Genomic DNA, 20,844 nt, shown 5'->3' on the forward strand with positions numbered 1-20,844 from the left:
CTTTTCAGCGAAATTATTTATCTAATAGAATCAAGTTTATCGGTAATAAGGATTTGTGCAAGCTCTGGCCAGTGACTGTGTGGCCGACAAACAGTGATACTTTGTATTGTTCATCGTCTCAGATACAATGATTGAAGGCACATTCACTGTGAGGCTAAATGACCAACATCGGTGACTCAGTCTTTCAGGCTTCCTCTTAGGTAGAAGTCGAAGCTGATATGGTGGACATAACCAGCATAATTTATGTCAAAGGAAAAACATAAAATGTGTTTCAGGATGATACAAATCAAGTTCTATTTCAAGAGACATTAAAAACCAACAAGAGCCTATCCTGAATTACAACGACGTACCTATTTAAGTATGTACACGTAGATCATCTTATTAACATAGCTTTGTGAGATATATAAATAAAAATAAATTAAAAAAGAATACTATGAATTAATTCTCGATTAAAAGATTATTTTAACAAAATATTATTGATCAACTCAGAAATTTATCCTACAGGATGTATGGGACATGACGTTTTTGAGAAATGTTTTGTATTGAACATTTCTATTTTTTCTATCTATAAAAAAAGATATTTTCTTCTAAAAACAACCAGCTTTGCTACTAACAGTTATAACTTACACTCCAGCAATACAATTCAATAATAGAAATAAACGAAATTTAACCTAATAAACGTAAACGATCAAAATCAATATCAAATTTATTACTAACTCCTCTATTAGGCCTTACGTTATCCATAAGTTTTTATCATTAATCAGTAATATTATGGTCGTTAAGAGCCATTAATAAATCATTCAACTCTGTAGTTCCAAGTCTCCGATTAAAGACATGAGAGGACCGGATCTGTATCCTGTACTTCTATATTTCCCGCACGACAAATGAATTATTCATAATCTTCATCCGAGTGTAGTCACATACCGAAAGGGTAGACGCCGAGCTTTGGATCTTTGCCCACGTTTTATACTTATCCATATCACTTATCAAGTTATTTCAGACATCTTAAGACACGCGGCTGGCGGCACGCGGCTAATGTCAGGTTTGCGGAATATATTGGGAATTTACACATATGCTTTATATGGCATTTCCATCTTAGTCATACTCCAGGTTTATATTTTCAATACTATTTCTCAATCACGGTCTTTAATTGATCTACTCGACTGCTTCTATATTATATATATGTATATCATAAATTTATTTGTTTGTTTTTAATTCTGATTAGTTCCTACATAGTAGTTTGTAGTAGTAATGGCGAAGTTGTTTAAGATAAAATTTCCCGACGCAAATAAAGTGGACATTGTTTATGTATTTATAAGATTTTACTTTGTAATGATCCGAGCAATATCGTTGCGACTATTAAGGTAAGAGCTGAATTCTTATAAATCGTTTAAAAATAATTGATTACGACTTTGTAGACTGCTAAGGCAGCGTCGCTTATAACCGATGCCCTAAAATGGTGTCTTTCTGACGTTAAAGTACCCAAATTAAAATCACGATGAAAAATTTATGGATATTATCCATTTACTGATTACGGACCCATGACGGATTTTCACTTTGTCCAAGAAATGGAAATGTCTTCATATATTAATGGGTAGAACTGGTTTCTGTCAGATTGTACGTTTCAACATTTCTGGCCGGTACTACAATTATTGCGACTGACTGAGCGATTACGTTGAGTGAGTGAGGGAAGTAAAGATCTTTAATGAATGCTTAATGATTTATGGCGGTTGAAGAATAAAAGCCTCAGCTGGATAAATTATACCTATAGCTTTGTATCACAAAGACATTCTTTGTTTCTAAATGCTTTATCGTTTGATAGTAATCTGAGGTTTGCTTATTATTATTTCCTATTCAATCATTGGATAGAGTACAAAACGTAAAGTGACTACCTGTAATGTCCCACTATTGGGCTACTTTTTCTCCTTTTGAGAAAAGTATTTGGAGGTTATTCCACCACGTTAGTTTGTGGGTTTGGCGGGGTTTACTTACTAGACTTAAATTCAATCAGTATCTGTTACTTTCAACAAATCCACATAAAAGGAATTCTTCAATAAAACGTGTATCTATAAGCTTACACAATACCGATGGTTATAACAAGTTTGAAGTTAAAGTTGCTACGTACCGTAATCCTATTAAAGCATCGAGATCAGCCGTCATGTGAACAGTCGGACAGGCGCCGCTGGTTGTTTGTGAAACACCGTGATGGACGTATGAATCGAAATCACGTGCGACTCCTTCCGAGATATGGTAATACAGCTCGCCGGGACATGTTGCCAGTGATGTATTAACGGTTGATGAACTGTAATGATATTTGACAATAATCGTTTTGTGAACGGACGGTACGCCTAATTGGAATCCAAGTCCAGTTTCTAGAAGGTTCTTTAAATAGCGTTAGACCCAGAACTCAATAGTTAATTTAAAATTTTACAAATGTCATTGCGCCAAATTTGACGACCTCCGTGGTCGAGTAGTGTGTACACAGGTTTTCATGGGTACGCCACTCCGAGGTCCCGGGTTCGATTCCCGGCCGAGACGACGTAAAAAAAGTTTATTAGTTTTCTATGTTGTCTTGGGTCTGGGTGTATGTGGTACTGTCGTTACTTCTGATTTTCCATAACACAAGTGCTTTAGCTACTTACATTGGGATCAGAATGTATGCGATGTTGTCCAATATTTATTTATTTATTTTTTATTTAAATGTAAGAGGCAGCAGACTGGCATTTGCACTACCAGATAGTTAGTGATCACCGACGCCATAGGCACATACATGATACTTCAACATTGAAAAGTAAGAAGTCATTTCACTCACTCTTCAAACGGGAGTACAATAATACTAAGTACTGCGGTTTAGTAGTAGAACTCCTACCATAACCAACGATCGCGTGTTCAAATGTTCCATGTGTTTAATTATTTTATTCGTGTTCCTCATATAGATTGTAGCTCGTGTAAGCTCACCTGGATAAATAACGCCCACTCGTCAATTATTCTACCCCGAAACATCAATGCGTGTAATTCTGTATTCCCGTTTGAAAGGTTACTCAGCCAGTAATTACGGGCACATAACATCTTAGTACCCATGGATAGCGCTGTATCAGACGTGTGAGTAATAACTTATATGCAGACATATATGTGGTTATAAACAGGGATGACTATCCTTTCGGAAGTTACGTAACGGTTACAGTTGTAGAATATATGCTAGGTGACGTGAGTTAGCGTTGAAGCATTAAATGGATTTATATTCTAAGTAGACTTCGACTCGGTACCAATACTTTTCTCTAAGCAAGCTGGTGTTTTATTATGTCGTTTCCTAATAAAATGAGCCGAGATTGCCCAGTGGTTAGAACGCGTGCATCTTAACCGATCATTACGGGTTCAAACCCAGGCAAGCACCATTTAATTTTCATGTGCTTAATTTCTGTTTATAATTCATCTCGTGCTCGGCGGTGAAGGAAATCATCGTGAGGAAACCTGCATGTGTATTCCACCAACCCGCATTGGAGCAGCGTGGTGGAATATGCTCCAAACCTTCTCCTCAAAGGGAGAGGAGGCCTTAGTCCAGCAGTAGGAAATTTACAGGCTGCTAATGTATGTAAAAAAATGTAATGTTTCCTAATAAAAATTAGAAAGCAAATATTTAAGTAGAATATATATTTCTTTAACAATACGCTTAACTTAAGCCTTTCTCATAACTAACGAGTAAGGATCTTAATTTTCAATGAAGCAAGCGGGGCGTATCGTAAAGCAGTTTATGTTGCTGGTCACGAAATACGCCTCGGCGTTTCCGAAGGTCACTTTTCTTCGGCTCTTTATGATTTTTTAATAGTTCACGTGGCCACACGCTACCGTGTCTCGGTGAATTTGTAGCATGTTATCAATTTTGATAAGAATTGCTAAGGCGTTTATTTAATACTGACATATTTCCATATAAATACATTTATTGTAAAGCTTTTTTTTTTATTAAATACTAACATGTATATGACTGGTATTCGCCCGTAGTTTCGCTCGCAATTAAGCCCATAGTCGTCAATTGTTAAGCATAAAATAGTAGCCTATATACCTTGGCATTTAAGCTTGCTTCCATACCAAATTTCAAATTCAAATTCGGTTCAAAATTGTTTGGCCGTGAAAGAACAACAGACAGACATATACATTCGTATTTATAATATTAGTATACTCCGATTTATTGATATCTAACTACGATCTGTTATCTAATATAACCTGTTCGTTCTTTTGGAACGATTTAAAAAAAATGCAATATTTTAAAATAGTACACAGTTATGTTGGTGGGCTGTTAAGACTTTTACAGTTAGGTCATCTAAGTTTAGTTCGGTTCTAACGTTTGACCTAAATGTCACAAATCGATTTCCAATGCCAGTAATAGGAAAGAAACAGCTTTCAAACTAAAGTTCAAGAGATTTTCGTCAATGCCACAAATATACGTTCGTGAAATAGTTTTTATTTTATGAAATAGTTTGGCGGAAGTGCAAATGGGACCTATGGTAAGTGGTCTTACCGCCTATAAACATTGTCGCTGTAAGATATATTAACCATTCCCTACATCGCCACCGACCTTGTGAACCTTAGTTCATCTTAATGTTACGTCCCTTGTGCCTGTAGTTACACTGGCGCACTCACCCTTCAAACCGGAACACAATAATACTAAGTATCGCTGTTTGACTGTAGAATATCTAATGACTTAATATTCAACATTTAACGTTTAATATGAGACGTACCTTACGCCTACATAAAACAAAAATGCATGAAAAATGTCTAAAAACATACTAAGAATATTCTGTTGTTGTGCAAAAGTTCCTTTGTAATTGGACCATGGCATGCAATGAATAGAGTTACCTCATAAAACACCCTCATGCAAACATTTAGGTCACGCAGACTTCGTTTTAAGTCCAACCCACTGCAAACCTACGTCTGTACCAGGACTTGATCAATGTTGAAACAATTTTTATAACCAGCATATAATCGTTACTTTAGGTTTACTTTTTTAGTAGAATTGTTTTAGTGGTTTGGATAACGATCGTTTTAGAAAGATCTTAAGGTGCCTCAACTACCCAAAGTATCGTTATAGTTTTGTTTAAACGTTCAGAACTCTTAAGTAAACTAAGTCTATAATTTATATATGAATATATAAGTACAAATTATAAGAAAGATACAACATTGAATCGTAACAATTCGGTGTAGTCTTAGCTTAACGTGCTTTTCAGTCGACGCTTTGTAAATTTCCTGACAACGCAGTCGTATATAGTTTTTATAAATTATTATAAAAAAATATTACTTGTTAACATACATCACGCACTATGAAATAAAAAATAATAACATTCGTTCAAAATAAAGTAAATGATAAAACTTCAATGCAAATACCATTTATTTATAAGCTACGAGTTGTCGCCCGTAGCTTCATTGCGTTTTAGTTCTTAGTTGTCAGGTGTTAAATGGTGTTAAGGCTCGCTTAACAAATTTCATTAAATTCTGTACAGTGGTTTGGCCGCGATAGGGCAACAGAGTTACATTTGTAATATTAGTATTGATAAATAATATGTACGATATAAATTAAAAATAAAACTTAATAACTTTTCTAATATTTTAATCCGTACACATTCAGATTTTTGTTATGTTAGAAACCATTGTTTGCAGAGCGATTTAAAATTGTACGATGTCGTAGTTTTTCTTATAGGTACTTTCAAAATCAAAATTTTCTTTATTCAATTAGGTTCCACCGAGAAAAACCGAAAAGAAACTCAGTAGTTACTCTTTTACATAATTTTAACTAGAGTATATCAATAAATACTTAATTATGTATTTTATAATTAAGAATTTCGTAGATATTTCCAAATTCCTATTGATTAATACTAAATTACCGTTTATGTTACAGTTCTGCTCAGCGAAACTATACTGCCTGATGATAATCTCGAAGACAAGACCCTTAAAATAACGGATTTCGGCCTAGCCCGGGAAGTGTACAAGACCACTAGGATGTCTGCCGCTGGTACATACGCCTGGATGCCGCCCGAGGTAATTATTAACGAATCAATTAGTATAAAGAAATTTCAATATAATAAATCTTATTTGAGTGTTTGCCCATATTAGGTTTAAGTGATCATTTAGGTATAATTTGCATTGTACGTATACACCATCCCTTGCACTATCAATGCTGCATAGAATCAATAAGAATCTAAGATAACAAGTCAAATATTGATGGTGTTAGACGACGAATGAAATGAACTATTATACTCCCAAAAACTAAAGACAATTATAGCGCGATTTAAAGAACAATTAACGCCATCTATTAATAATAAAATAAAACTAACTGTTTTATGGACTCACCCTAACTTACTATTGGTTTTTGTAAATGGTATACTTGTGTATCTCATTCGTGAAATGTCGCAAACCGACTTACACTTCGCTATTTTGATGCGTGTTTATAGTCGTATGTAATGTCGCTTATCACTTTCTGACATTTCACGATTGTGTTCTGCTGTGAATGACGTGCCTCTCATGAAGACTGACATGCTTAGTTTTTGGATAAATTAAGTGTTCACAACATTAAAATTAGTATTGAAGACATTTGTTATAAATATATCTTACAACGTTGTTAAATACTTACTATTTTTGATCGAGTAGTGTGTACACCGGTTTTCATGGGTACGCCACTCCGAGGTCCCGGGTTCGATTCCTGGCCGAGACGATGTAGAAAAAGTTCATTAGTTTTCTATGTTGTCTTGGGTCTGGGTGTTTGTGGTACCGTCGTTACTTCTGATTTTCCATAACACAAGTGCTTTAGCTACTTACATTGGGATCAGAGTGATGTATGTGATGTTTTCCAATATTTATTTACGTAACTTATATCCAATTAGTAATGACGACAACGATGACGGTAAAATGCTAAGATAATCTCTTGTTATGTAACTGAAAAAATATTGTGCATATGTAAATACTATTCAGTACTGATTTAATACCACAGCGCTCATTGAAATGAGTATTTTTCATTAACAACTGTCAGATGATTTGTTTATGTAGTAAATGTATTAATAATTATACATAACCCCTAACAGTTTTACAAAGCAGCTGGAAGATCAGCGGTTTTTTTTAATTCCACATAAGGTTAGGGTATCTATTTAAGGTTAAAGATAACTTGCCCTAACATAAGCTATTCCGCATGGGGAAGGCGTCATCTTTAGTAGTTTTTGTTGAACATAGCGCAATGGCAATCGAACAGAATGTTGTTCAGCTGTCAATCTAACGAAACTGGTCCAGGAATTCATATGCAACATAATCTTCTATCTATTTAAATCTCAGAAACTATAACAACTACACACTTGAAATTTGCCTTATAAATAGTAAATAATATATATATATATTGCCTTATAAATAATAAATAGTAAGTAATATAAATTAGGTTCCTCATAGGGTTTAGACATCAGCTAAGAACGGCTTTTTTACGAAACTCCACCCCTAAGAGCGTAAAACGAGGGTTGAAAGTTTGTGTTTTATAAATTTCGCGAGGGCCTGAAATTCAAATAGTATATATATATCAATAATCATAATGGCCATTTTCGGAATTTATAGAAATAAATGTGCTGCAACGCCATCTAGTGGTGAAGATTATCTTATACTATGCCCCAGCTTCGCACGGGTGCAATGCTGATACTAAATATGTATATTGTGGGTTATCCCTAAGAGATAGGTATATACCACAGGGCTTTTTTGTAGACCTTTTTAAGGTGTACAATACTGTAGTACATTATTTTGATCTATCTCGTAGCGTTTGCACTATAAGCGTAAAAAAATGTGTTTATATATGACATCGCATTAGAAACATCTAAAAATATCAATCAGTGTTTCTCTACTAATGCATGTATTATACTGATAACCTTCCTCTTGAATCACTGTTTCTATTAAAAAAAAACCGTATCAAAACACATAGGGACAGACAGACAGCGGGATGAGATTTTGTTTTGTACTATGTAGCATATACGACTTGCGCACATTCAAATATGTTGTTATTACAATGACAGAAATCTTCACGCTGCTCCCGATAATTGTACAAAGTTTCGAATGAATCGAATTAACTTAACAATACTTATATAAAAATTATATCGCTCCGGCCGTTTCATTGACAATAATTAATATCTATTATCTTTAATAGACCTTGTTGAGCAGAAATGTTCCAACTCACATTAACACTAATAAAAGTTATTAATATTTAAAATAGAAAACATTTTTTATAGTGACAACACTGTGAATATAATTCATGATTTCAATGTATTCTATGTTTTCATTAAAGGTGATAAAAAACTCCACCTTCTCTCACGCGTCCGACGTGTGGTCCTACGGTGTACTTCTATGGGAACTGCTGACGGGCGAAACGCCATACAAGGGGATCGATGCGTTAGCCGTAGCGTACGGCGTCGCGGTGAACAAGCTGACATTACCCATACCGAGCACGTGTCCGGAACCATGGAGAGTTTTGATGGAAGGTAAGAAAATATGTATATTTAATACATAAATCACCTTGAATCTTTAAAATAACACGCAACACTTCACTTTGTTGGTGCAAACTCATCTGCCGTCACGTATTCTATCCAACCAATTCAACAATTTCTATTCAAACAACAATACTTAGGGGACACAACATCTTAGCTCCCAAGGTTGGTGCTGCATTGGTGAATTGCCACCAGTTGTCCCATTTGCCGGTCCACTATATTATAAAATAAAATAAAAAGTGTAGGTATATAAGTTACGAAAAAAATGATATCTTCTCTCAAAGAGAAGACTTGGAGTTTATGCCACCCAGCTGCTCCAATGGACATGAGACAGACAATACAAAGACAATAGTCATACGACAATTCCAGGTTTTCTTTTGTTTTTTTTTTCAATGCGAAGTACGAGTTGATTTCTAGCGACGCGGTCACATCGGCTTTACTTCTTTAGGTATTTTTAGAGGAAACTCCACGAGCTTTAATCCAAAATTACTAAAATCTATATTATTCTGTCTTAACTGTTTTTTTTTTTTAAGTTTTTGCAAGTGTGTATTTTTTTAAACCCATGGCATGTTCGATATCAAATCATGCAAATGAATTTTATAATAGACAAGACCTTCACGCCTCTCTCTAAAAAATATTAAACTATAATCATCTCCGGACGATCCCGCGTCGATTGGGTACATTCTCGTACCGATAGGTTCAGTGGTTCTCATATGTTTTACGCACAAAGAAATAATATATATATAGACATGGCTTAACACAACCGAATATTACGAATGAATTGCCCGATAATTTAACGCGCAGATATAATCGTAATTACATTTGTTTGACATCGAACGAAGTGGATTTATAAGGTATGCAATATATATTAGCGAACTGGAAATAATACTTAAAAGTCTGTTTACTATATTCGAAAAACTATTCGCTTACTATAACAAATGTATTATAATAAGTTTACGTATGGATATGCGTTACTTCAGGCACAAAGAACATAATATCTTAGTACCCGAGGGTACTTGCGCATTGGCGATGTAAGGTTAAGGTTGATATTTTATAACAGCGCCAATGTCTTGGCGATGGTGACCTCTGACCATCAGGTAAAAAAAATGTACAGTACTTTATTAAAACGTTTTACGTAAAGTGTTGTCATCCCCATCATTCCCTTGCTATAAGGTTCAGAGATATGAGATTAATTATATGGATATTTTAGGTAACTTGTCATTGGATTTATGTGCAGATATCTCATATGCTTAAACGGCAAAACCTTGTACCATACTCTTCGTTATTCGGAAACGTTAGTAGTGCACCCATGTAGCCTTTGAATTTCACCTTCTAGAGAAATCGATTATTCGTAAGCAGAATAAATCGTTTCTTGATTATAAAAACAAAATGATTGTGTTAATTCTGACTAAATATATATTCATTCCGTTATAGCGTGCTGGCTTTCCAATCCTCGCGAAAGGCCCTTATTCCCCGAGATCCTGACACAGCTGGAGAGGATCAGGCAGTCGGAGTTCACACGAGCGCCTCACGAATCTTTTCACACGATGCAAGACGGTTGGAGGCTCGAGATCGAAGAAGTTTTGCGTGATCTCAGGAGAAAGGAGAAGGTTCGTCTGAATCTAGTGTTAAATTTATTTAAATTCCGATAACAGTTTCGTCGACGTTCAAAAAGCCATTTTTTGCAAATCCATAGTGAATATCATAGATAAATATCAAGCTCTCGACCAATGATTTTGTTTATTTGGCTTTTCTCCTATTACGGTTGGAACAGAGTATATATACATGTTATATTAGAGAAAAGCCGAAAATTTCAACATCCTAGCTCGAAAAAGATAAGAATTTATTTTTAAGTCTGTTCTTCAATCTAATTGTATATAGACCTTATATAGGTACCCGTGTGAAGTCGGGATGGGTAGCTAGTTTAACATATAATATAGCTGTTTGAATTATAAATTAATATAATATAGTGTATATTTGGAATTAACGGACTATATTTTGATATTATCTTGGAACGTTGTATATAGGTATATGACTATGCTTTAAATATTATGTAGGAATATCACACTAAGTTGAATGGAATGCTAGTGATGGTATTTCATATTACAAGAAATACTCGAATGTCTGCGAATGTTTTTATACATTAGTTCGTATTATTAACATCGGGCTTTGTTTTTCCTCAAAATGCTTACATAGGAATGCAGAACTATTGAAGAGGTTAGTGTTCAATATTAATATTAAACTTGGATTGTTTTCCACGTTTTTTTGTTCTTCATATTTTTTTTATTATTTTAGTATGTAGTTATATGATTATCAAATAACTGCCTAGTTCGTCCAGTTGCTAGATATAAGGTCGGAGATTCCGTGGTCAGGTTGTTACTAAAGTTCTCAGTAAAAACCTGGAGTCTCGAAGTTGGAAGTGTGTCGGTCTGCGCCTGAATTTTTTCCAGTCGCCGTCCCATCCGATTATGAGAGTGAGGGAATGAAGAGTGCTTCTGTGCTTTTGTGTTTGCGCAGACACTTTTTCACTATAATATTTCCTACGCAGATGGGTAGTCTCCCATGTGAATGATCGCAGTGGTTGAAATCAGCCAGGAGAACATAACATCGTCATGGTTAATCTTGTTCCTTCGATGATGACCTCCTGACGAAAATTTCCGTTGTCCCATGGGCTTATAAGTGTGAAGGAAAAGGCAGTGCGCCTGTGTTTACTGACAAATTTGTACACTTTAATATGCCTTGGACAAATTATTCTCTATCTCTCTGTTTCAATCTCTCTTGAGAAGTATCGCATTTAATGAAGTAAGCCAAAGGGACTCCATCATAAGTCACCAAAAGGTTGACGCTTTTAATGGTGATGGTACCACGCGAGAAAAAATAAGATATGATAGGGGGGATGTATTGTACTTAGCCGGAAATCGCACTGCAATGATCGGACTCTTAAATATTTCTTAGATTTTATACCTTTTTTTTTGTTTAAAATCATCAACACGCCAGATCTTTAACGGCTCAATGTTAAAATATATTATCAAATAAATTCCAGGAGCTTCGTTGTCGGGAGGAAGAACTAACTCGTGCTCAGTTACAACAACGTCTAGTCGAGCAGAATCTAGCGCAGAAAGAGAGGGAGCTAGAGATGAGGGAGATCGATCTAGCAGCGAGGGAGTTGCACATACTAATCGTTGCGAGCAACATGTCGCATAGTCAGCCGCCACAGCCTAATAAACGAAAAGGTATTATAAAATATCTATAAGTAATACATTAATATCTGATTATGTTTAGGTGGGCCAACCGATGGCTCAGTACTGAATCACAAAATTATTGTTTAGATATTTTCTTTACTAAGTCTATACAGTTATTGTTTGAGGAAACATTTATGTCATCTAAAAACAATGGTTATTCTACAATAACTATATCGGGTCTCGATACGCACGGGCACCGGTCGAGCGCTGCCTAGAGAGTCCCCAGTTGGCATGTTCCTTCTTATATATTGTCTGAGAATCAACTGGCGACCGTTTACGACAGCTTGATGAGGAAAGGCGCCGTCGACTATGTTCCTGTGTTGATAAAACTTTATTTGGTGTTAAATCATTGACAACACATCGCAGTAAAAAATCCAACCAATCTGGACTTTCTTTCGATCTTAAGATTCTGATTAATACTTACAAAAGGTGGCGTGCGCTCCCACTCGTACAGACACATATCTAAATAAAAGTATTATAGGAGAGGGGCTTACCGTCCCGAGTACCTCATAAGGATATATTGTGAACCAAAAATTTTAAGTCCTCCCCATTATCTAACTAACTTATATTCCAGGCAAATTCAGTAAGATAAAGTTGCTCAAGAAGGACACGATCTCCTCTCCGCTCGACTTCCGGCACACCCTGACCGTGCGACCGTCGGAGGACGAGTGCAGCGTCAAACAGCTGGTAGCCGTCGCCAAGGACACCCCGCCCGGGTCTCCCGCCATCATGAGAGCCATCGCGCGTTAGTATTTCCTCTCCGACCGACGTTCACTAGTAATGTCTCTCGATTGTATTAATGAGATCAATAGTCCTGGCATGTCGGGGTCTGAAGTCATACAAGTATTTTTTTTAACGAGTCAATGGGGAAACCTTCGTAAGGTACATAATTCTCCGCCAACCGCGCTCGCCCAGCGCCCTCAGCGCCCTCAGCCCGACTCCTAGACCATTAATCTCGCCCGTGAGCCCGCGTCGGTGGGCGCCGCGCTCGGCGCGCACTCCCCGGAGTGCCCGCCGAGCGCTAGAGCCGTGGGTCGGCCCGCAGTGCCGGCGGACGGCGTGAAGGGCAAGACGTGGGGCCCGTCCACCGGCCACCAGCGCGCGCGCGCGCACCTGCCGCTGCCCGCGCTGCGCCCGCGCGCGCACCGCCCCTCCACCTCCGCGCCGCACCTGCCGCCGCACGCCTCGCCCGCGCGCCACCCGCTGCCAGGTACCCGCCGCCCCTTGCCCCTCTGACCGCGTCCGGCTCGTCCCGGACTGGGACGTTTTCAGGTATATTTCTTGGTTCTCGTGTCCCCGCCCCGTCGATGGGCGTTGTGTAAATTGCTTATCTAGAATGTAGACCCAGTCTCTCGCCCCACCTCTGATCTCCGACGACGGGGACGTCGCCGGGCCGCGTCCGCCTCGGTACCCGCCGGTGCGGGCCCAGGCGGAGCGATAGAGTCGACGCACGTCACAAAATAACCAAAACCCGGGCCGCAGGCTTCGCGATAGGCGCGATCGAGGAACCGAAGCGAAAACCACGAAAGTCGAAATCGCAAGTTCGAGCGCCGAAGGCCGACCTCGCCAAGAAGCGCAGCGGCAGCCACGACGACCTGCTGCGCGAGCGGGAGCCGCGCCGCCACCGCTTCCTGCTGTGCTCCGCCGCCGCGCCGCCCGCCTCCCCGCCGCCCGCGCCCGCCGCGCCGCACTACGACACGGTGTTCGACGCGCCGCCGCGCAAGCCCGACGTCAAGAGGAACTTCCTCAAGAGCATCCGCTCCAACAGCCTGGCGGGGCTGCGGGCGGTCGCCGGCGGGCTCTCCTCCGAGACGACCGAGCTGCTCCGGGACGAGTAGCGCGCGGGCGGGTCGGGTCGGCGGCGTTTGCCTTCAGCCGACACTCGTACACAGGCTCATTTGCACGTCGACTGCGATCCGTTCTAGCGATACTCGTCCCTGGGCGTCATTTTTAATCTGTAAATATACTAGTAAATGAAGTTCCATGGATTTGATATTAGTACGTAATGTAGATTAAGAATAAAAAATAAATAAAAAAAGACTTATTTTCCTTAGGTTTACTTAGGAGTAGCTTTAAAATCAATATTTGTCGAATGTAAATTCTCTTCAATTCTCCAAGAAGTCGCTGCAACACGTGAATAAATTTTACAATAAATAAAATAATATCATATATCTTCTACTCGAAACACGTAGCGAAGCTAACTGAAGCGGGCAAAATCGATTTTATTTTTATTATATAGAATAAGTAGCGATTGGACTTGAATAAAAAAATTGTAAAAAAAAAATGCATGAAGTTAAAAATCTGTGTTTAATCTGTAATACTATGATTTACGCCGCATTTATCTCACTAGATATAATTTAATGTTAAGACTATGTTATTATTTGACGGAATGTACGTAGCTACGTAGATATCAACGATTTGTGTTCATATAGCAATTGATTTTTTGATTAAAATATATTAAAATCGAAATAGCATAAAGAAAATCTCAAATTTTTGGTTAATATGGTTTAAACTTAGGTTAGTTTATTTAGATATTTATCTCTTAAAAGACTTAAATGTGAATCAAAATCGGTCGACTGAAAATAATTTAACGTCTTGCCAATTTTAAAAACATTTTAACTGCGAACGGTAATATTTAACGAAAGTAAATTTTGATGTGATTCTTTTGCAGTTTTGATCTGTGGTTTTATCATTTTTTTTTCTTTTATTTTCTTGCTGCAAAGGAACGTCTCAAGATAGTCTGCCATATCCCTGTAAGTACATTTTAATTGAATTTACATATTATATCAGAGGAAAATAGCCTTTATCACAATGCAAAAGGAACTACTATAAAAATGATTGTTTATTTTTTTTAAACATTTTACTAGATGACATGTCACAAACAGTGCATTTTAAATAATCTGTTCGTAATGTGAATTGTTGCAGATTATAGACATATCAATGTAATTTAGTTTTTTTTTTTTATTATTATTTAAAATTAGAAAGACTTGGATACGATTGTCGTGTGATATTCGAATTTGTGGATTAACTGTTGATTTTTTTTTTTTTTTGTATTCGTTTGATATTTTTTTATTTTGTAAATTGTAAGCATTTGTTTGCTTCCAGCCTGTCTTTATATAGTTAGTTAAAGATAAGCGCTATGCATGCTTCTCAGTTCATAGTTAAGCTATAATCGATATGTCATAAGTTATACCTATATATGTATTTGTCGTACTTACTTACTCGTTAGTTCGTATGATATGCTTCGTCTCATATCACCATGTGGCACGCTTTCAAATGTTTACAATCGTTGTGGTGACGTGTTAATGAACGTCTATGGGATTTCTTAATAGATTTTTTTTTATTTAATAATTTCGAATATTTCATAATTTTAGTCGACGGAATCGTATAGGCTTTCAATACTGACGGTAGGTGAAATTTTATAATAGTACAAATAAAACTTTCCGCTGTAACATTCGACGGTAACATCCTGTGGTGGTGGACACACGACAAACACTAGAGGCTCCGATGTCGATTAATAAATTCTAGAACTATGAATAAGAATACACAGATTAATGCCCTCTGTAAAAGATTATAAACAGAAACTCTTCGGTGATCTGGTTCTCTATAGTTATTATTAATTAGTATTTTTTTATATAGTAAATAAACCTTTTCCATAAAATCGACTCTGGTGTATTCTTTTAACATGGGTGTACTAATCAAATAGCAACTAACAAACCCTTTAACAATCGAAAGAGAGAGAGAGAACATTTTATCTGTCATTGATAAAATGCAGATTAAAAAAACGGTGAAGGGTGAAACTGAAGTGAATATAAAATTCAGCTTGCGCTTGCCTCGCTCCGGCTACTTAATCGGGGAGATGTGAAGATGACGTATAAACAATAACGATTAACAAAAATAATAAGTGCCAATGAAAAGTTTATTTTGCACACGTAAGTATAATAGTTTTATTTTTATTTTTGTATCATCATATCCTCCATGTTGCTCATTGTTTAGTGAACTCATGAACTGTTTGGCATGCGTAGACAATAGATTACACACAGCATGTGATTTTATGAACACTGTAGACCGTAGCGTTTGTGTTAACACTTTTTTTTTTTTTCTATTTTTAAATTTCGAATGTAAAATTGTAAGTTATTTCCTGTCTGAAGTGTCTTAGATTCAAATTTCTCTCCCGTTATATCTGAAATGTTATTATTGTATTAATCTACAATTGTATATTTTAGTACTTGTCAGTAATTTTATATTGAATTTACCATGTCGATAATATTTAGTATGAAAATTGTATTTTAAACTGCAAATTATGTTATTATAATGCAATTTGTTTGATTATTAAAAAGACAAATATTAAATTATGTTAAATTACAGAAAGTTTGATATTTAATATAGTAATTGTAATAACATAATATAAAATTATCTAACAAAACAAATAATAACTCTTCTGTTCTTTAAAACGTGTTAAATCGTTCCAATAGTTTTCATAAACTAGCTTGACGAATTCATGAATGAAACAAATAATATTCATGTATTTGACAATATGCTTCTACTTAACAGTCCGTTTCAATGCAAAGCTTTGATAACAATCGTTCATTACAAAGCCGATGTCGTATATTCATGAGTCGTCGTCTGTCGTCTATATTAAAAAAAAAAACTGTCAAACTTTTGACGTTATATTTTGACATTTATCTATTTACAATTTGTCGTCGTATTTTAACTGTTATTGAAACGGACTTAATAAAGAATTTGCTTAATAATTTTCAACTTTATGAATGTGATCACAGAAGTCATTTTTACACAGCACGCACTAGTTATAGTACTAACCTATGTTTTCCATTCACATAGGTTGTTTTCTTCCTTACACAGACTTCAGTCCCGACGACTGGGGGCCCGAGTACCCTCTGAGTTCATCTTCTCGTTATACCATACCGATGCCTACTCTATACAGTACTGAAGGTGAGTTTTATGGACGTTGTCGTGGAATTATTGTGACCTTTTGATGAATAATTTTGAGATAATTAATCAACTCTTGTGTCAGTCGACCAGAGTGAGCTGGCTCAGACACTTGAGTGTGCCCCCGAAGTTCGATTTATTAGACACAATTTTTTTAAAATACAATTTACTAATTTTATTGTATGCAGTAAGTGACCTCCGGAACTGTACTAAATTAATGTTTATATCTTATCGTTTTCTTTATTAAAAAATTGCACCCGCCTGAAGCCGGGGCGGGTCGCTTCTCTTTCGTAAAATAGTAATGCTCATTACATATTTAACGCGCGTCCGTCCGTCCGCAGGCTACAAGTACAAAAAGCCCAGCATCATCGAGCTGGTGCTGTACAACCTGGCGGCGCTGCTGGGCGGCGTGGCGGCGGGCTACGACCTGCGCGTGTCCAACGTCAGCCCGCTGCACCCCACGCTGCAGCCGCACCGGTACCCGCCGCCCTATATTTTTAACCATTTCGTTTCTGAGTAAAGCGTCCCACTTTCCTTGGTTGATATTTTTTAGACAAAAGGATTTTTGAATCGGAATACCTGTAGCTGGTTTATAATTTTATGATAAATTTATCCTAATATTTATGATTAAATTTAAAAGAAATACATCGTCGATGTCCACAGCCCGGAGATGGAGCCCGAGGTGGTGTACGAGGGCTACGGGTTCGCGCACAACACGTACCACGGGCCCGCCAGGCACCTGCGGGCGCCGCTCAACGCGCTCACCGGGGCCGCGGTAAGGCGCTCGTAGTGGTCGCAGTCACTGAATACTTTGTGAAAATAAATAACTAAGTACATTACATGCATCCGCTTTAATTACAATTTGAGTAGACAATGGTTTTTTATATTCGGGTCAATAATAAATGTTTCGAGCAACGCATAACCGACGTTCAAATCTGTAACGACTGCGTCACGTTCCAGCTGCCGAGTCTGCAAACGGAGGAGCAGAAGCCGCTGCGCTTCACGGACTCGCCGTCGTCGTACGCGCCGTCCGCGCAGGCCGCCTCCACCTCCGGGCGCGGCACCGCCCACTCCTCGCAGGCCTCGCCGCGCCTCGCCGACCTCTACCTCGACTACCGCGAGCACTTCCAGCCGCCGCCCGAGCGCCTCGACCTGTTGTACCGCGCCGACCCGTTCGACGAGTTCGAGGCGCGCTCGGCGTCCGAGTCGTCGGTCGGCGACTCGCACGCCGACGAGTCCCCCTCGCGCCGCTACTGGGCCCCCCGGCCCGCGTGCCTGGGCCTGGAGCCGCCGCGCCTGCGCTCCAGCCTGAAGAAGCTGCGGCGCCCCGCGTCCCCGCCGCCCGCGCCCTCCGCGCCCGCGCCCACGCCGCCCGACAGCGCCGGCGCCAGCGAGACGGACAGCAGCTACGCGTCGGCGTCGGGCTCCGCGTCGGGCTCGGCGCGCGTGCGCTTCAGCCCCGACGCGCGGCGCTCGTAGCGCCGGCCCGGGGGCTTCCGCGACTACCTCGTGTGAGCCCCTCCGCCGCTCGCTTCGTCGATCGCGAGACCGTTCGGTTCGTTCCTTTCTGTTCGATTGTGAAGAGTACAAATATATGTTAAGACGTTCGAGTAGTGGCCGGCGCCTCGGGCAGGCATCGCGTGTACATTTGGCCCGACAGTGATGGGTCGTGTAAATCTATGATGCGTTTTGTACAAAAAAGATCAAACGGTGGATATTTTTTACAAAAATATCGTAACGATGTAGTTTTAACGTAGGCAGCTTTTGTATCCCCCTGTGAGGTGTAAATTAGAAAAAATATGTACCTAGTCTGGATTTCGCATATTAGCATATCCGCATACTGATATTGTACCCGATATTAGTCCCGCGTGCCGCACGGGCGCCGCACGGGCGCCGCGTGCGCGGCCGGACGCGGTTCGTTCGGACGTTCATCGTACGCGATCAAAATTAATCGTAAGTTGTATATCGAAAATTTAATATTAAAATTAGCTTTGATATTATTAGCAAAAAACCAGTGCCTAAAGTATGCAGGAACGGTTTTGAGAGATTTGATGCGAAAAGTAATTCTTATGATGATATCGACCTATTGGTATTCCGAGACCAGGCCAGTAAGGAACACGCTGTATAAAGGTTTTTTTTTTTTGTTTATTTACGTGCAATAAGGTAATTATTTGCGTCCATTTTAATTTTATTTTTATTATAAAACAAATATATTAAATATCGTCGTGAATTATCAGTATTTCGTGCAGTATTCGAGGTCTATACAGTAACGTAACTTATTTTGTACATACCTGTGTGAGCAATCTGCCTCAGTGCCAATGTCGCCACGTTTCGTTTTCAATTTGCGTTAAAACGAACGTTTTGTTTATTACGTAAAAATGAAATATAATCGTAAAACACTGTAAATAAAGGAATTCACGGCGCGTTTACTTAAAAAAGCTCTAGTCTTGAATTATTTTTTATTTAATATTATAATCCGGCAAGTATTGAGTAGTTACGAATGACTGGCGGAATTGTTTGTTCCTTACGGACATTTGATTATATAATTTGGCATTCCATTGTTTCGTGCAAACCTAACATTCCATATTATTTGAACGTGATATTATGCTCAGTTAAGCGTTTTAGGCGAATGTATTGTAATCGAAGGTTCTGTGTGCCAATAACAAGAGATGGGAGATGCCTTAAATCTGTAAGTTAAACCGACAAATAAAAAATAGATTAAGCTTTTTACATTGTGTTGTTATTACTAAACCTTCCTGTATCCTTCTTTGTTGAACACTTGCTCCTGTGACGACTCTCTTGGAGAAATTACCGGTAAAACATCTCGTGCGCTAGACTAACGCTCATGCAGATATTTTACTGGCGTTTATAAAGAGAATACGAAAAGATATCTCAGCACGTGGAGACATCTCTGTGTACCGGATATCTCTTTAAAGTTGTGTTTTTTAGCTTTGATTTTTTTAAAAGCAATAAACATGTCATTTTCCAGCCCTTATGAGGAATTGTTTTTTGTATAGGCTTTACAAAATAAATAAACGCTATCTTAGTAGGTACTAAAGTTTTACTGAATATTTCGTGGAATCTTCGTTAAGCTGATTTTAAGTATGTAACTATTATCTTTAAAGAATTTCTACAGATAATAATGTATAGATATAATTTCTGAGGAAATTATCACGTTTGGAGTGCGGTACTGTGAACTCTCATATATTTATATAGTTACGAAATATCGTTTCATATTTTTTTTCATATTCATAATATATCCATTACATTTAATTCATCGAATATCATTGACTGAAGATGCCGATTTGAGTAGGTACAAGGTATATATTATAAGAATTAACTACAATAACCTCTCCTTAAATATTTTTTTCATTTTCAAAGGCGAAAAACTTCGTCACGCCATTTTTTTTCAACGTGGTGCCTTTAAAAATTAGGAAAAACAGGAAAGGCACTCGTAATACGGGGTAACTTAGTACGAGTGTCCCAGCTCTCTTGAACATTCAGATCGTAGATATTTCTCGGTAATAAAAATTTTTATCATATTCGGATTCATTGTGAAATAATTGTTTTCACAACAACAATATTATGAAGTAGTTGGTATACTTTAATTTGAATTTTAAATTCTATTGATAACATCCCCAAAACCACAATCTACCTCTGCACTCCCAAAGGTTGGTACTTTTTACGTTAAGTCTATCTTTTAATATTATATTATATTTTACCATCTATTGTTATTTATATTATTATAATATATTGCTTGGATAAAGTATTTTTTTCTTAATATGGCATATCCTAATGTCACAACTCATACGCTTTGGTGCTGTTGAAAAAAGTTAGGCGCCGGTGGGAAGACTAGTAGGCTTTATTATTATTATATCCTTTAGACCGCAGCGACGATCTAGTTCGGCATTTTTCGAAGACACTTCCAAATCGAATCAACACAGGATCCTAGACATATCTCTGCTAACGTGAACTTAGTTACTAAATGAGAAATGCTACCAATTTATGAGATAAAACTTCGATGAATATTGTATTCGTTAAATATAATACAATAAATCTATAAAAAAAAATTATATCAAAATATAATTTTTTGGAGTAAACTCTCATTCTATATATAATAAGCAATTCTAAATCATGACAAACTTTAATAA

General features: G+C 37.8%; 1 protein-coding gene across 5 annotated transcripts in view; it reads left to right on the forward strand.

Moving 5' to 3' along the window:
* The window catches only part of LOC113402108 (mitogen-activated protein kinase kinase kinase), a 58,782-nt gene extending 39,359 nt beyond the window's left edge, over positions 1-19,423 (forward strand). Inside the window, exons 2-13 of one of the 5 annotated variants that reach the window (XR_010309350.1) lie at positions 5,891-6,030; positions 8,303-8,495; positions 9,936-10,111; positions 10,698-10,718; positions 11,545-11,734; positions 12,318-12,488; positions 12,789-12,953; positions 16,586-16,696; positions 17,035-17,170; positions 17,357-17,468; positions 17,654-18,228; positions 18,279-18,293. Coding sequence is in view for 4 of the 5 variants with exons in the window: in XM_064217038.1 (XP_064073108.1) it covers positions 5,891-6,030; positions 8,303-8,495; positions 9,936-10,111; positions 10,698-10,718; positions 11,545-11,734; positions 12,318-12,488; positions 12,789-12,953; positions 16,586-16,696; positions 17,035-17,170; positions 17,357-17,468; positions 17,654-18,172 (1,934 nt within the window). In the remaining variant the exon portion in view is untranslated. Of the gene's footprint in view, positions 1-5,890; positions 6,031-8,302; positions 8,496-9,935; positions 10,112-10,697; positions 10,719-11,544; positions 11,735-12,317; positions 12,489-12,788; positions 12,954-13,225; positions 15,409-16,585; positions 16,697-17,034; positions 17,171-17,356; positions 17,469-17,653 lie in introns of those variants that run through there. The other 4 variants (XM_064217038.1, XM_064217040.1, XM_064217039.1 and 1 more) reach the window with 4 other exon arrangements.
* Positions 19,424-20,844: the final 1,421 nt, after the last annotated feature.

This window comes from Vanessa tameamea, chromosome 15 (genome assembly GCF_037043105.1).
Source record: "Vanessa tameamea isolate UH-Manoa-2023 chromosome 15, ilVanTame1 primary haplotype, whole genome shotgun sequence".
In the NCBI taxonomy this organism is placed as follows: Eukaryota; Metazoa; Arthropoda; class Insecta; order Lepidoptera; family Nymphalidae; genus Vanessa; species Vanessa tameamea.